Here is a 15,028-nt window from a genome sequence, read left to right as displayed (position 1 = left end):
TTTTTACAAAAAATGAAATGGCTCAAGTAAAGCATTGTTATGTTCCTTCAAGTCATTTCTGATTTATGGAGATTTTCTGCTGCCCTGGAGACTAGTCAAGGGCTGCAGTGGTTTTTAGTTTTGAATATTTTTAATGGATTTTAACTGATTTTTTAAAAAATAACAATGATATTTCAATTTGTTTTAATGATTGTAGATTTGTAGATTTTAAATTGTATGGAAATGCTTTTAATGTAAGCTGTTTTGAGTCTCCTGGTGCAGAGAAAAAGTGGGGTATAAATAATAATTATGATGATGATAGTGATGATGATGATGATGATGATGATGGTTATTATTATAAAAATAGGACCCAGAGCAATGGGTTCAAGTTACAGGAAAGTTCCACCTGAACATTGGGAAGAACTTCCTGATCGTAAAAAGAGTTCAACAGTGGAACTCCAAGTGAGCTTTGGAGTGTAGTGGAGGCTCCTTCTTTGGGGACTTTTAAACAGTCTGGATGGCCATCTGTCAGAGGTGATTTGATTGTGCTTTTCCTGCATGGTAAAATTGTGTTGGAGTGGCTGGCCCCTGGAGTCTCTTCCAACTCTATTATTAATATTATAATAAAACTTTATTTATATTCCACCCTAACTACCCGGAGGGACTCAGGGCAGATTCCAAACATAAAAGGCAAACATTCAATGACCAAACACAACAACAATGCACCCATAATAATGAAAATTGACAACTCAACAAATAAAAAATGACTTAACAATTAAAATTAAATTAAAAATGCAACCTGTCATATCAGACATAAAACAAAACATCTCAGTAAACATCTATTATACTATGATTCTAAAGGACAGGCTGCTTACCTGTAACCGTGTTTCTTCGAGTGTACTCTGTGAATTCACACTAATGGAGAATGCTGCGCCTGCGCAGGCTCCAACGGATACTCTTCCAAGCTAAAGTTTGAAATTTGGCGGTAACCCCACCCCTCTTCCCGGAGGGTATAAAGGGCGCCCTCCGCGCCCGCTCTCCAGTTCCTACGCCGCAAAGGCAGCGAGAAAGGGAGAGGTTTGCATGTGGGGAAGGAAGGGCGGGATTGTGTGAATTCACAGAGTACACTCGAAGAAACACGGTTACAGGTAAGCAACCTGTCCTTTTTCTTCGTGTACTCTGTGAATGCACACTAATGGAGACTAGCAAGCTGAGGTGTAGGTAGGTGGGATAGCAAACCCGATAACCAGTCTAGTGTCCAAACAACACATTTATTGAGCACAAGGTGCAAAAACAAGCAAGTGCAACGGTCAAAGAAACGATGCAATAGCATATAGTGCAAAAAAACCGATCCTTGTTGTTAGGATCCAGAACACAATCACAACATTGTATGTGAGCAATAGTCCGTAAGAAAATACAGAGGTAGGCATAAACTCATTCCCTGAAAACAGAGGGAGAAGTATTCATGAAATACATTTCAGTGCAGTGGGTAAGTATAGTACACAAGCACTACGTTAATGAACCCCTGAGCACATTGATTACAAACGGGGTGGATGACAACGGTCAGCTTGTAAGAAGGATAAATCCAAATAACTGGTTTTGAGTAAGGCAACAACATTAGGTAAGGCAGGAGGAAAGGACAGACCTGGCAAAAGCTGAGTCCTTGAGGTTCTTTGAGTCCATTCTGTAGTGTGAAACAAAGGTGGATGGAGTGGACCAGATAGCCGCTCGACAGATGGAGTCGAGAGGGACGCCCCTCAGGAAGGCCGTAGAGGTGGAAAGGCCCCTCGTCGATCTAGGGCGGATCGAAGAAGGGGGTTGGCGTTTGGCCAGCTGATAAGCGAGCTCGATAGTCTGAGCAATCCAGACTATCGAGAGTCTTTGAGAAGAAAGTGAGAGTCTTTGAGAAGAAAGTGGTTCGCCCAGTTTATGGGTAGCGTAAGCCACAAACAGTCTAGGTGACTTACGTATGTCCTTAGTCCTGGCCTTGTAGAAAAGGAGGGCTCTCCTGACATCGAGGAGATGGAGTTTCCGTTCTAGAGAAGAAGAAGGATTAGGGAAGAAAGCAGGAAGTATTATGTCCTGGTTCAGGTGAAAAGCAGAGACCACCTTAGGTAGGAAGGTGATGTCCGGGCGAAGGACAGCCCTGTCGTGGTGGAAACGGAGATAGGGTTCGTCCACCCGGAGAGCAGCCAGTTCCGAAGGCCTGCGCGCAGAGGTGATAGCGATAAGGAAGGCAGTCTTCCAAGAGAGAAGGTGAAGGTCTGCAGAGGCCATAGGTTCAAAGGGAGCTGAAGCTAGTTGAGAAAGGACGAGTTCGAGGCTCCATCCAGGAGTCGGAGGTTGAACTGGAGGGTGCAAGTTGTTGTAACCTCGAAGAAAGGTCTTAATGAGGTTGTTAGAAAAGAGAGAGGGTTGTCCCTGACGTTGGAAATGCCAGGAGAGAGCAGCGAGATAGGATTTTATCGAGGCCAGAGAAAGTTGACGATCCGCAAGGGAAAGTAGGAAGTCCATAACCAGCGGGATCGAAGTAGAGGCGGGATCGACGCGTCGGTCCCGAAGGAAAGTTTGGAATTTTGCCAGCTTGTAAGCATAGGCCTTCGATGTGGCCGGTTTGTGAGCGGCGCGAAGGATCGCCTGCAGGTCTGGGTGGAGAGAACTTAAGGAAGTATCCTCCAGGCAGTTAAGTGTAGGGACGGGACGTCGGGGTGGAGGACCTGTCCCTTCTGCGAAGATAGTAGATGAGGGAGAGTTGGGAGAGTGCGGGGAGGATGCGCACACATCCGGAGTAGCGTAGGATACCACGGCTGGCGTGGCCATGCAGGGGCGATCAGGATGGCCGATGTCGGTGTTAGATAGAGTCTCTCTATTACTCTCGAGATGAGAGGGAAGGGAGGAAAAAGATAGACGGGTTCGAGAGTCCAGTCGAGGAGAAACGCGTCTCCGAGACAGCCCGGAGTCGATTTTGGAGGTAGTCTCGCTCCGAAGCGAGGAAGTTGAGCGTTCGAGGGGGAGGCAAAAAGGTCCAGAGCTGGCCAGCCCCAATCGTCGAAGACGGATTTCAGGATCTCGGGATCGAGACGCCACTCGTGGGGGGAGGTTGTTATTCTGCTTAGAGAGTCTGCTAGAGTGTTTTGAGCCCCCGGAAGGTGAACTGCCGACAGAGTTATGTGTCTCGCTATGCACCATAGCCAGATGTCCATCGAGAGAGCCATGAGTTTTCTCGAGCCCGTACCCCCTTGTTTGTTGATGTAGTACATAGCTACTACGTTGTCCGTTTGGATCAGAACAGACTTGTGGGGAAGAAAGCGAGCAAACGCCCGGAGGGCTTTGAAGATTGATAACAGTTCTAGAAAGTTTATGTGGTGAGACCTTTCTTGGGTGGACCACAGGTCCCTGACGGTGAGGTTCGACATGTGGGTTCCCCACGCAAAATTGGAGGCGTCGGTCGTGATGGTGACTGACGGGAGGGAGGGATGGAAGGGAAGTCCCACACAAACGTTCGCTGGGTCCTGCCACCAACGAAGGGAGAGGCGAACGTGGTTCGGTACCGTGAGAAAAATTGAGCTCGGATGCCGATGGGGTTTGAAAGAGTCTATAAACCATCTTTGGAGAGGTCTGAGACGTAATCTGGCGAAAGGGGTAACCATGACCGTGGAGGCCATGTGACCCAGAAGAACTTGGACCGCGTGGGCTCGGATCCTGCGGTTGCGGAGGAGGAGAGAAAGGTGCTGTTGAAGGGCTAGGAACCTGTCCTTCGGTAGGGAGGCGGTTTCCGTGATGGAGTTGAAGAGAGCTCCGATGAAGCGGATCTCTGTGGTTGGGAGGAGTTGAGACTTTGAGACATTCAACTGAAGGCCCAGCCGTTGCAGGAGAGAAAGAGTCTGAGAGACGTGGTTTTGAAGGGATGAAGGGTCGGACGCGACAATCATCCAATCGTCCAGATAAGGAAAGACCATAATGCCCTGTTTCCTGAGGTGCGCTGCCACCACGGCGACCACCTTTGTAAAGACCCTTGGGGCCGTGACGAGGCCGAAAGGGAGAACTGTGAACTGGTAAGAGTGTCCCAGGAGCTTGAAGGAAAGGAAGCGTCTGTGGGATCGACGCACCGAGACGTGGAAATACGCGTCGCGTAAGTCTATAGAGGCGAAGTAGTCTCCGTGTCGGAGCATCGGGAGGATGGAGGCCACTGAAACCATTCGAAATTTTGAAGGCAGAATGAAGAGGTTTAGGGCCCGTAGGTCGAGGATAGGCCGAAGACCTCCGCCCCGCTTGGGAACCGTAAAGTATCTCGAGAAGAAACCTCGAGTGTCCTGCTCGGAAGGAGAAGGCTGGATTGCGCCCTTCGCCAGAAGGGAGTCGACCTCGGCGCATATTTCCGGTGAAGGGTCGGTGTGGAGGATGTGACCCGTGGGTGGCAAAGTTTCGAATTCCAAGGCATAGCCGTCTCTGACAATGCGAAGAACCCAGGCATCTGAGGTGATAGACTCCCATTCGCGGTAGAAAGGAGCTAGGCGGTCGAGAAAAGAACAGAGAGGAAGGATCTGGTCGGGGCCTAGGAACGGCATGGTAGTGGCAGTAGTAGTGGAGATAGAAAGATCCCCGAGAGAGTGGGCGTCAGGCCCGTCGTTGGGGTTGTGGCATAGCTGCAGGACCTTTGCCCCGACCTTTCGGGACCTGGTGCTGGCGGCGAGGTTGTTGCTGATGACTGTGGTGACTCGAGATCGACGAGCGTCGAAATGGCTGGTGACGAAAAGGCTGAGGGTAGCGACGGTACCGTTGCGGGAACCATCGGGTCCGCTGAGCCTGAGGTTGATCGGTCCCGCACTTTGCTGCGAGAATCTTGAAGTCGTGATTGGACTTAAGTTTGTCATCAGTACCAGAATTGAAAAGGCCCTGGGTGTCGAAAGGAAGGTCTTCGATCACTTGTCAAGAGGAAGAAGAGAGTCCTGAGGACCGAAGCCATGCATGCCGTCTGATTGCGACCGCGTGGGCAATCATTTTTCCGGCAGTATCACCGGTATGCTTAGCCATTCGAATTTGGTGGTGTGCGAGAGAGTCCGCCTCCTGTTGGAGGGTCGAAAGGACTGACCGGTCTTCGTCAGAAAGCTTGGCGAAGAAGGGTTGGGCTTTCTCCCAGAGGATCTGTTGATAAGCGCCCATGCAGGCCCCGTAGTTTGCCATACGGCAAAGGAGGAGAGCACCGGAGTACAGCTTGCGGCCTACCGCATCGAAACGTTTGCCCTCTCTGTCGGCAGGGGAGTTGGAGTGTCGACCCGACGATTGGGAGGCCTTTACCACCATGGAGTTTGGGTCAGGGTGATGCTTGAGCCATTCCAAGGCTTCGTCATCTGTTCGGTACCAGGCCTCTATTTTCTTAGAGGTTGGAGGTATCGAAGATGGAGTCATCCAAGATGCCTGGATTACGTCCAGGAGGTATGGAAGAAAAGGCAGCAAGGTGGCTGGCGGGGCTTGGGCTTGAACCCTCTTGAAAACGGGGTTGGTAACGGCCTTTGAAGTTTGTTTAATTTCCATCCCCAGAGCGTCTGCCATTCTGACCATCTGGTCGGAGAAAGCCCGAATATTATCCGTCGGGAAAGGTGGGTCGACCTCGTAGGCGTCGTGAGGCGTGGAGAGGTCGAGACCGAGAGAGACAACGGAGGCGGAGAGTATCGACTCGGGGCGTTCGATATCGGGGTCATCCTCCTCGGGCCCTTGAGGGGACCGGGGAGGAGAAACAAGCACAGAGTCCTGATGAGGTATTACCTCAGGAGCAGCGAGAGCCGGCTGTGGAGGAACGCCCTTGGACGCGGAGGCCTGGGCGGCGCGGGCTAAGCGCGTCATCTGTCTACCCCTCTCAGGTGTTTGAGCCGGGGGAAAGAGTTCTTGTCGAGCCGGAAGACGAGATGGTGCCGGCTGGGGAGCCTTAATAACCGTCCTGACCGACCGGTCGGGGGAGGCTTGAGCGTCCGCATCCGAGGACTGACCATGAGGAGAGGAAGAGGAGCGGAGGCGTTGTGCCGGTTGGATAGGAGAGGATCTCCTAGAGGAAGGCCCAGAGGAGGGGACGTCCTTCTTCGAAGACGCTGAGGAGGACGACCTCTGGATCATTCGTTTCTTTGCTGGGGGTTGCTTCGACGCGACCCTCAGCGATTTTCCCGGGGTCGGGGGAATCGGGCACACAGCTGCCGAGTCAGATTGAGCCCGTCTGGATTCCTCCTGAGCCCTCTTGAAGGCAATCTTCATGGCGGAAGAAGATGGCGGCGAAGCCAGGCGGGATCGAGTGGAAATGGCCGAAGCCACCGAACTCGAAGTTGATGAAGGGCCCATCTTGCCCGACCGGGTGGATACCGTAGCGGTGGTCACCGTGCAGGGTGGTTTGGTCGGTCGCGGTCTCGAAGTTTTCGAGGTTTTAGATGATACCGACGGAGTAGGCCTGGACGCCATCGAGGCCGAGGTGGAAGTGGAAGCCTCAGGAGCAAGAGTTTTTTCGTAAAGAGCTGCGCGGAGTCTCGCAGCTCTATTTCTTCGGGCCTGAGCTGTAAAGGCCAGGCAAAAACGGCAGGTACCGACGACGTGGCTTTCGCCAAGGCAGAAAAGGCACTTAGCGTGGCCGTCGGAATCTGGAATCTTAGCGGCACACTGAGTGCACCGTTTAAAACGCCTGGTTGACATAAGAACGAAGAGTCCGAAGTGAGCTTTGCGGCGGGAAAAAAAGGAACTGGAGAGCGGGCGCGGAGGGAGCCCTTTATACCCTCCGGGAAGAGGGGTGGGGTTACCGCCAAATTTCAAACTTTAGCTTGGAAGAGTATCCGTTGGAGCCTGCGTAGGCGCAGCATTCTCCATTAGTGTGCATTCACAGAGTACACGAAGAAAAAGCTAAGCTATCACAGGGCTTTCTTGGCAAGATTTGTTCGGAGGGAGGGAAGTGCTGCACTTGCCGCCCTTTGAGGTTGAGAGAGAGTGACTTGCCTAAAGTCATCCAGTGGGTTTCCATGGCCAAGCAGAGATCTGAACCCTAGTTTCAAGTCATAGTCCAAAACCATTAAGCCAAGCTGACTCTAAGGGGGAAAAATACAGCAGACTCTCCTTCTCCCATAATTCTACCTCTTATTGAACCAAAGGCCAGCCGTGAGCCTAGAACAGGGCCTGGGACTGGCTCTAGGCAAACATGTTGGGGTCTGCAGGACAGGAGTGTGAAGCCGCAGCCACATGGATGGGCTTCCCTCTATCACTGCTGCCTCCCTTTGAGAATATTACTCCTGCGACTCAGAAAAGGATCAAAGTAAATATGGAAATGGGAAGCCATCTGAGAAGCCACATTCAAGTCAGCATGTTTTGGGCAGCAGGCCTTACCTTTGCAAGATAGCATTCCCCCAGACATAGAATATCTTACTGAAAGGGTTGAAAGCCAAACCTCTGGCGGAGAAGACTCGAGTACTATACTGCTCAGTTCCCAGCATCACCACATATCCTCTGTCTGAGACAGCTATGGGGGAAATACATGAACAAAAAAGACAAAGAAACACAAAAGTCTTGCAGTGCAATGGGCTTCAGAGGACAGCAAGGGAGTGGAAACGATGTAGTGGAGGGGACACTGTCTTCTCCCTCAGTGTTGGGTCATGTCAAAAAGGAAATAACATGTCCAAAGGAAACCAGAAACAACAGCAGCAGCAGTAGTTTAGCAGAACATAAGCTTCTTGTGCCATCAAGCTTTAAAAATTGTAAAACACTTTATTCAAAGAACTACATTTCTAGATAGGAAAGCAAGAGGCCTGGCTATCTAACCATCTAAATCACAGCAAGCATCTTGTCTCTTGTCTTGCAGAAGAGAAGGCTAAGAGGAGACATGATAGCCATGTACAAATACGTGAGGGGAAGTCATAGGGAGGAGGGAGCAAGCTTGTTTTCTGCTGCCCTGGAGACTAGGACGCGGAAAAATGGCTTCAAACTACAGGAAAGGAGACTCCACCTGAACATCAGGAAGAACTTCCTCACTGTGAGGGCTGTTCAGCAGTGGAGCTCTCTCCCCCGGACTGTGGTGGAGGCTCCTTCTTTGGAAGCTTTTAAACAGAGGCTGGATGGCCATCTGTCAGGGGTGCTTTGAATGCGATTTCCTGCTTCTTGGCAGGGGGTTGGGCTGGATGACCCATGAGGTCTCTTCCAACTCTACTATTCTATGATTCTATGATTCTCCATGCTCACAGGAGAAGAACTAAAAGGAGGTCTCAGGGGCTTGCCATGTGTTCAGGAAAAAGAGGCATGTCCCTGAAAAGTATCAGTCTAACAGTCAGGGGATAAAAGAAGAAAACAGACAGAGAGGCCAGTGGGGAAAGGCTTTCCCTACCAACTAACCCACCTGCCTATCTATCTCCTTGATGAGGACCATAAACGTGTGCAGGATGTGGTTGCGTTCCAAAACTCTTCATATGTCAGACATTTTTTGAAACAAGAGTGTTATCGGGCATGCAATGTTCATATCTCCCCCACCCCACCCCAAATACAAACAAGTGATTGCAACAACTTTAGATACCTATATGATTTACAGGAGGGTGTCAATTAACATAGAGTCTTTTAAATGTAACAATAAACTCTAGCCTGTCACGAGATGCTGAGGTTCTTACCTTTTGGTACAAGTTGAGGGATATTAAAAATCCTCTTATAATAACCACCTGAAAATTGAATACAGAAAAGCACAATAAGATGTGCAATAAACACTCAAATTTATAGCCTGTACTTCAGTCACCAGCTGCTTCTGTGATCTTTGGGTCCTTCCTACAAACGTGCTTCACCACTTCTTGCTCAACGTACACATACACTTTTGCTCCCTTACAGGTGCTGGAGAATTGATTCTATGATTCTAAGAATTGTTCCCGTTTCCCATCTTTGAAGGATGCAAGGCAGTCAATTTACAGGGTAAAAGAAATGCCATACTAATGCTATGAAGTTGTGAACACCAGCTCAAACCACTGGTCCATCCAGTCCAGAATTACCACTGATGAATGTCTGCCTTTCTGTACCTCTCCAAGTTCTTCTAACTAAATGGATCTATCTTTTGATCATCCCAAGATCCAGCAGAGATGTTCTCCACATTCCTAATCAGTTCCATCTCAATGTGTTGTTGAAGGCTTTCATGGTCAGAATCACTGGGTTGCTGTGAGTTTTTGGGGTTATATAGCCATGTTCCAGTAGCATTCTCTCTTGACATTTAACCTGCAATCTTGATGGCATCTTCAGAGGTTCTGTTGGCAGCGAGGCAAGTGGAATGTATCTATATATCTGTGGAATGTCCAGGGTGGGAGAAAGAACACTTGTCTGTGTGAAGCAAGTGTGGATGTTGCAAATAGCAAGCCTGATTAGCACTGAGTAGTCTTGCAAAATCAATCAGTGAGGGTATTTGCATAGAGGCCATTGTGCCTGGAGGCATCCTTTGTTTGGGAGGTGTTAACTGGCATTTGATAGTTTGCTGTCTGGAGTTCTCCTGTTTCCGAGTGGTGTTCTTTATTTACAGTCTTTTTTTCTGGTGTTTTTTAATACTGGCAACCAGAGTTTGTTCATTTTCATGGTTTCTTCCTTTCTGATGAAATTGTCCATAGCTTGTAGATTTCAATGGCTTCTCTGTGTAATGTGAAATGATGGTTGCCTGAGTGATCCAGCATTTCTGAGTTCTCAAATAATATTTTGTGTCCAGGTTGGTTAATCAAGTGCTCTGCTATAGCTGACTTCTCTGGTTGAACTAGTCTGCAGTGCCTTTCATATTATTTGATTGGTGTTTGAGCACTGCGTTTGCTGGCCCCTATGTAGACGTGACCACAGCTGCATGGTCTATGGTAGACTCCTGCAGTGATTAGAGGATCCCTCTGTTCCTTTGCTGAAGGTAGAATTTATTTAATTTTCTTGGTGCGTCTGTAGATTGTTTGTAGGTTGTGTTTCCTCATCAGCAGTCAGGGTTTTCCCTGATGTATGGAAAAACATTTTCCTCTAGGTGGATCATTGTCTTTACCTTTGTGGCTTGTTCTTAGTCTTGCAGCTCTTCTGATGTGTGTCTTAATTGAATTGAATTATTTATTGTACTAGCCATAGGCCATGACATCAGCAATATACAACCTTTATAAACACTTTCCAATATAAACATTAAAACTTATTCAAAAATTAAAGCTCTTTAAAATTATGATAGCAGCAACATAACAATGACAGTGTCTGATTTGTATCATCCCAAATCATCACCATTTCCATTTCTGACCTCAAGTATAGATTTTGCTACTTTAGCTCTGATCCTTTGGGCTGCAATTGCAAATGTGGCAACCTTTAGTGTTATATTTTTTGGAATAATCTGCTAACAAGTCACAGATCACAGCAGATTGTTGCCATGCTGCCCTTTCTTCCAAGAGTGTTCCCAGGAGATTGTTCCTAGGATCATTACACAAGGGGCAATGTAGCAGATAGTGTGTTAGATCTTCTTTTTCCCCCGTGCCACAAATACAAAGTCGTTGGACATGGGGGATCCCTCTGTATCTGATGTGTGTCATAGAATACACATTAGCCTGTAGAACCTAATTTAGGTGGTTCAGTTCATGGTGGGGTTCGCAGATCTAGTTTGCGCAGTCTACCACAGCTTTCATTGTGCTTCTTTTTTATTTTTTGCAATGGTGTGCGTAGGTTTTCTGTAAACTGTCTGGCCCAATTGTTTATTTGTTTTGCAGATGATTCTACAGGACAATGGGCCTCTGAGGATGTTTGCCACAGATGCAAGTGAAACTTCAGGAGAGAATGCTACTAGAGCATGGGCATACAGCCTAAAAAACTCACAGAAACCCAGTGATTCCAGCCATGAAAGTCTTTGACAACACATTGAGATTGAACTTAGTAGGAATGTGGAGAACATATATATATTCCTAATGGAAAAATTAAAGAGACATCAAATTAGATTCTGATGGGAAAGAGTGGAGGGGATAATGGTAACATATAAAGATCAGAAATATTGGCTTACATCCGAAGACAAAGCCAGAATTTTACAGGAAATTTAAAATAGAAATGGAGAATAAGAAGGAAACAGAACAAAAAGAAACCAGCAAGAAGAAGAAAAGACAACGTATTGAATCACCAAAAAAAGACGATATGGATATAGAAACATCAAAGATAGATTTGGACAAAGGAACAGGATAGGCCAACTTAGATGATGTGGAAATAGAAGAAAAAGCAGAAATGGAAGAAGAAAACCAGTGAGAATGGGAAGAGAAATAAAATGTTATTCCAATAGCGTAAATGGTTTAAGCTCAGCCAACAAATGAGGCTTAAAAAGGAAAATATGGCATAATTGGATTACAGATCTATATATATAAAAGGGTGATGGAATTGCGGCACCGAGCAAAGCAACAACAGTAAAGGCCCCCCAACCTCGAAATTTGACAACACAACCCATCATCCACGCCTCTAGGTTGATACAACAAAAAATCCCGTCAAGAACCTCCATGGGGCCTTAAAACCCAGGCATCAGCCTGGCTGGAAGGCCCCATGGTGGTTGGAGGAGGGGCCTCCACGCAGCTGGGCCTGTGACGCCCGCCGAAGAGGAGGGCCACGAGGCCCCAAGGTTTTTTTTCCCCTGCGTTCAGGCCTGCAGAGCCAATTGTGTGTGTGTGGGGGGGCTTCCAGAAAGACAGGCCCGTCCCCCCCCCCCCCCCCGCGGCCTCCTCCATGCCTCACAGGCCGGAGGGAGGCCGCCCCCGCCCCCCAAAAAAGCCGCCTCAGCCTCCCGCCAGCCGGAGGGAGGCCACGAGGCTCCAAAGGTTTTTTTTTTTTTGGGCCTTCAGCCCTGCAAAGCCAAAGGTCGGGGGGGCCTTCCACAAAGTCGAGCCCGGCCCTCCCTTCCCCCGCGAAGACCCACCGCGGCCTCCCGCTAGCTGGATGCAGGCTGCCAGGCCCCAAGGTTTGGGTTTTTTTTTTTTTTGGTTTGAGATGGAAGCCTGCAGAGGCAGAGGCAGGGGTGGCTGCAAGGCCAGGAAGAGCCCCCCCCCCCCCCGGTGTCCTGAGGGCCCTAAACAGCCGGCGAGGGCCCAGGCCTGCCACACGGGCCAGGCCTGGAGAGGCAAACGGCGGCCTAAGGCCGCGAAGGCCTAGGCAGGGCCACCGGGGAGCAGGGCCTTGGCTCCTTGCACCCCCCTCCCTCCGCCTTTCCCCTCTTCAGAGGAGGGCCCTCCCTTCCCAGCCTCAGCTGCCTGGGCCTCTGTCTCTCCCCCAGGGATTGAAAAGAGGGGCCGCCTGCCTGTACACCTAACATTACTGTGGTGTAATAATACAGAACAATATAATCTCTAAAATCAGGACATTAAATAAAGAACAACACTCTGAAAATGGGAATACTAAGGCAGGAATGAAGGGGTAGGAGGAAATGGCCATATAAGGAGGTACGAGCAGGCCAGGTACACAGCCGATGGGTTATCACATGATTTCCCCGAAATCATGTGTTTTGAGAGAAACGAAAGTAATGATGAAATGTAATACTGCAACACAAATATGCACCAATGGTTTGATATGTGGGCGGTCGTAAACCGAACCCATTGAATTGTATAAATAGACACTTGACTCTGTCGGCGGGGTTCTCCCTTTTCAGCACCTAGTTGTGCGTGGGATGAACCTCTGCAGCTGCATGAACTTTAGTAAAGTGCTTTCTTTGGAAAAAACTCCAGTTGTCTGTCTCCTACTTCCACTGCGTCCGCACAGACACACGAGAAGCCGAGAAGAGGGGAAGTCTGGCTTCCGCTACATTTTCTGGTGACCCCGACGTGATTCCACAATAAGATGGGCCAGGAGGTCGGAGACGGATCCTGTTGGCGGGACGGTCCCAACTCAGCAGTGGGGGCCGGAGGCAACTACCGTGAGACGAGAAGGGGCCCCTGAATATTGCAAGACCGGCTGCGGTACTTGCCTCTGATGCCAACGCCGAGTGACGGTGGGAGCTGCAACACCAGCGAGGTTCCATAGAAACCAGCCAGGAGGAAAAGGATCCAGGAAAAGTCCAGGGGCGAAGGTTGGTCCGACGTCTATAGAAATCTGGCAAGTATAGTGGTTAAATGAGACACTAAGGGAACACCGGCGCCGGGAGGGACACACAAAGGTTCCCAGGGAGGTATAAAGGGGTTCTGTCTTGTGATTCCTGACGCATACCGTTGAGTGTCCGGGTGCCCAGGCCAAGGCAGTCCCCTCTATTAGGCAGGATGGGAGGCAGTGGGTTCAAATCCACCACCCCATTACAGTGTATGTTAGACAATTTCGGCTCAGTTGCAAGTAGAGCCGTAGAAGGAATTCCCCAGAGAACAAGACTTGTGAGGGTGCCCCAAGACCAAGTCGTGCATGAGGATGAAAATCCAAGACTGAGTCGCAACTCCGGGGAAAGGAAAAAAAAATGAAAAAAAAAGGGGAAGGTGACATACCCTTTTGAAAACAAAAAGGAAAAAAAACTGTTTGATTTCTTTGTCATGTGTGGGGAATAATGAGTTTCAAGTTCTGCATGTTTCGTGGTAATATTGAAGTGAAAATAAAAAAAAATGAGTCTATAGATTTATACAAAAAATGTTGAGCACAAATATCTAGAAATGTTTTATTACTTTTGCTGACAAGCTGCAGGGAGGCCAGAGAAAGGGAGGGAGGCTGTTAAAATTGTGTTGAGGTTCAGAGACTGCCTTTCAAAAGAGAGCCTTTGATGAGGACTTTGTGTGTGCAAGAAAACTGGAATTATTTTGAGTTACTTGGCATAAATGGAAACTAAGCATATAATTTCTATGAGAAATGTTTAAAAGGTTAAATTGTGTTTCAAAAGAGTTTTCCTTGTTATTTCTGAGAAACAAAGGCTGTTTTCTTAAAAAGTTTTCTTTGCATCTAGGCCTCATGCCAAAAAAGATAGTGGGAAAATCTTGGCAGACAGTCCAAGGTAAAAACGATAAGTTATGAACTTGTTAACTGTGTCTTAAAAAAAAAAACTGATCCAAGTTTGTTAGAATGTTTCTTCCCTGTCATTCTTGTTAAACTCAGGCGAAATGCCCAGAGAAAGATAATGGAATTCCAGTGGACAGCCAAGGTCAATGAAAGCCGCTGTGAACTAGTGAAGTTTTAAAAATGTAATGTGAATTTAATATGAAAAAAAAGAAAGAAAAATGATGATAAATGAGTGATGATGTAAATGTGTGTGTATATATATATATATATATATATATATATATATATATATTGGGGTTCTGTCTTTCACCTGGATCTTAAATCCTTGCTTTGGACTTGTTTTGGGACAACTGGGTGAGAATGTTTCATGAGCTGAGAGAGAGTGTGTGACTAAACAACTAACCACTAATCAGAATTCCTGTTGACCTTGTGTGAATGAGATGTACGTGTTGAATTCAAAATGCATAAAGAGTTATAAACAATGTTAGTAGATTTTAAAATGTATGTTGGACATGTGAATTTAATGAAAAAAGATGACAATTGAGTGATGTGATTCTAAATAAGAGATGTAGAGTGATTTTGGTTAAATCATTCCGTGTGTAAATATCTGCTATTTCCTGAAATGAGAAAAAAATCCTGGTTTCTGTGTGCTGTGCATTCTGACCTGGGAAAATGTCTTGAGAAAAAGCCAACATGTTTGTTCAGAAGCAATTCGGAAACTGTAGATATCTTTTTTTTTGAAAAAAAAATGGTCTTAGGCTTGAAAAAAAAATCCTTGTTTTGAAAGAACAATGCTTCAGTGTTTTTGGAGAACATGGTGATACAACAGATAAGAGCTGGACATCTGCCCAGAAATTGAATCTCAAGGGAAAAAAAATGAGCCTGAACAAGTGTACTTTTGAAAACTCAAGCCTCTGTGGGCTACTTCCCCCTTTTTCTGTTCTACAGACTGTTTAAACCCCTTACAGGTTATAGGGAAATGTTGGAGGTTCTTTTTGCAGCACTTTGGAATACAGGTGGTCTTGGTGAGTCAAGAAGAAGGAGAAGGAATGTGAATGAATGTTTTGGAGAGGAGATGGATGCTGAGGGGAGAGGACAAGGAGAGGAGTTATTGGTT

The 15,028-nt window shown here is 47.6% G+C and overlaps 1 protein-coding gene across 3 annotated transcripts in view; it reads right to left on the bottom strand.

Moving 5' to 3' along the window:
- The window catches only part of LOC100557448 (cation channel sperm-associated auxiliary subunit gamma), a 64,570-nt gene that overhangs the window by 22,793 nt on the left and 26,749 nt on the right, over nucleotides 1–15,028 (bottom strand). For all 3 annotated transcript variants that reach the window (XM_062962381.1, XM_062962382.1, XM_062962383.1), the window contains 2 exons: nucleotides 8,604–8,651; nucleotides 7,336–7,468 (listed from right to left, as the gene is read on the bottom strand). In XM_062962381.1, the coding sequence (XP_062818451.1) occupies nucleotides 7,336–7,468; nucleotides 8,604–8,651 (181 nt within the window). The remainder of the gene's footprint in view (nucleotides 1–7,335; nucleotides 7,469–8,603; nucleotides 8,652–15,028) is intronic.

Source organism: Anolis carolinensis, unplaced genomic scaffold (assembly GCF_035594765.1).
Source record: "Anolis carolinensis isolate JA03-04 unplaced genomic scaffold, rAnoCar3.1.pri scaffold_10, whole genome shotgun sequence".
Taxonomy (NCBI): Eukaryota; Metazoa; Chordata; class Lepidosauria; order Squamata; family Dactyloidae; genus Anolis; species Anolis carolinensis.
Note: the sequence above shows the minus strand (reverse complement) of the source record. Positions and strands in the feature narration are given on the sequence as shown.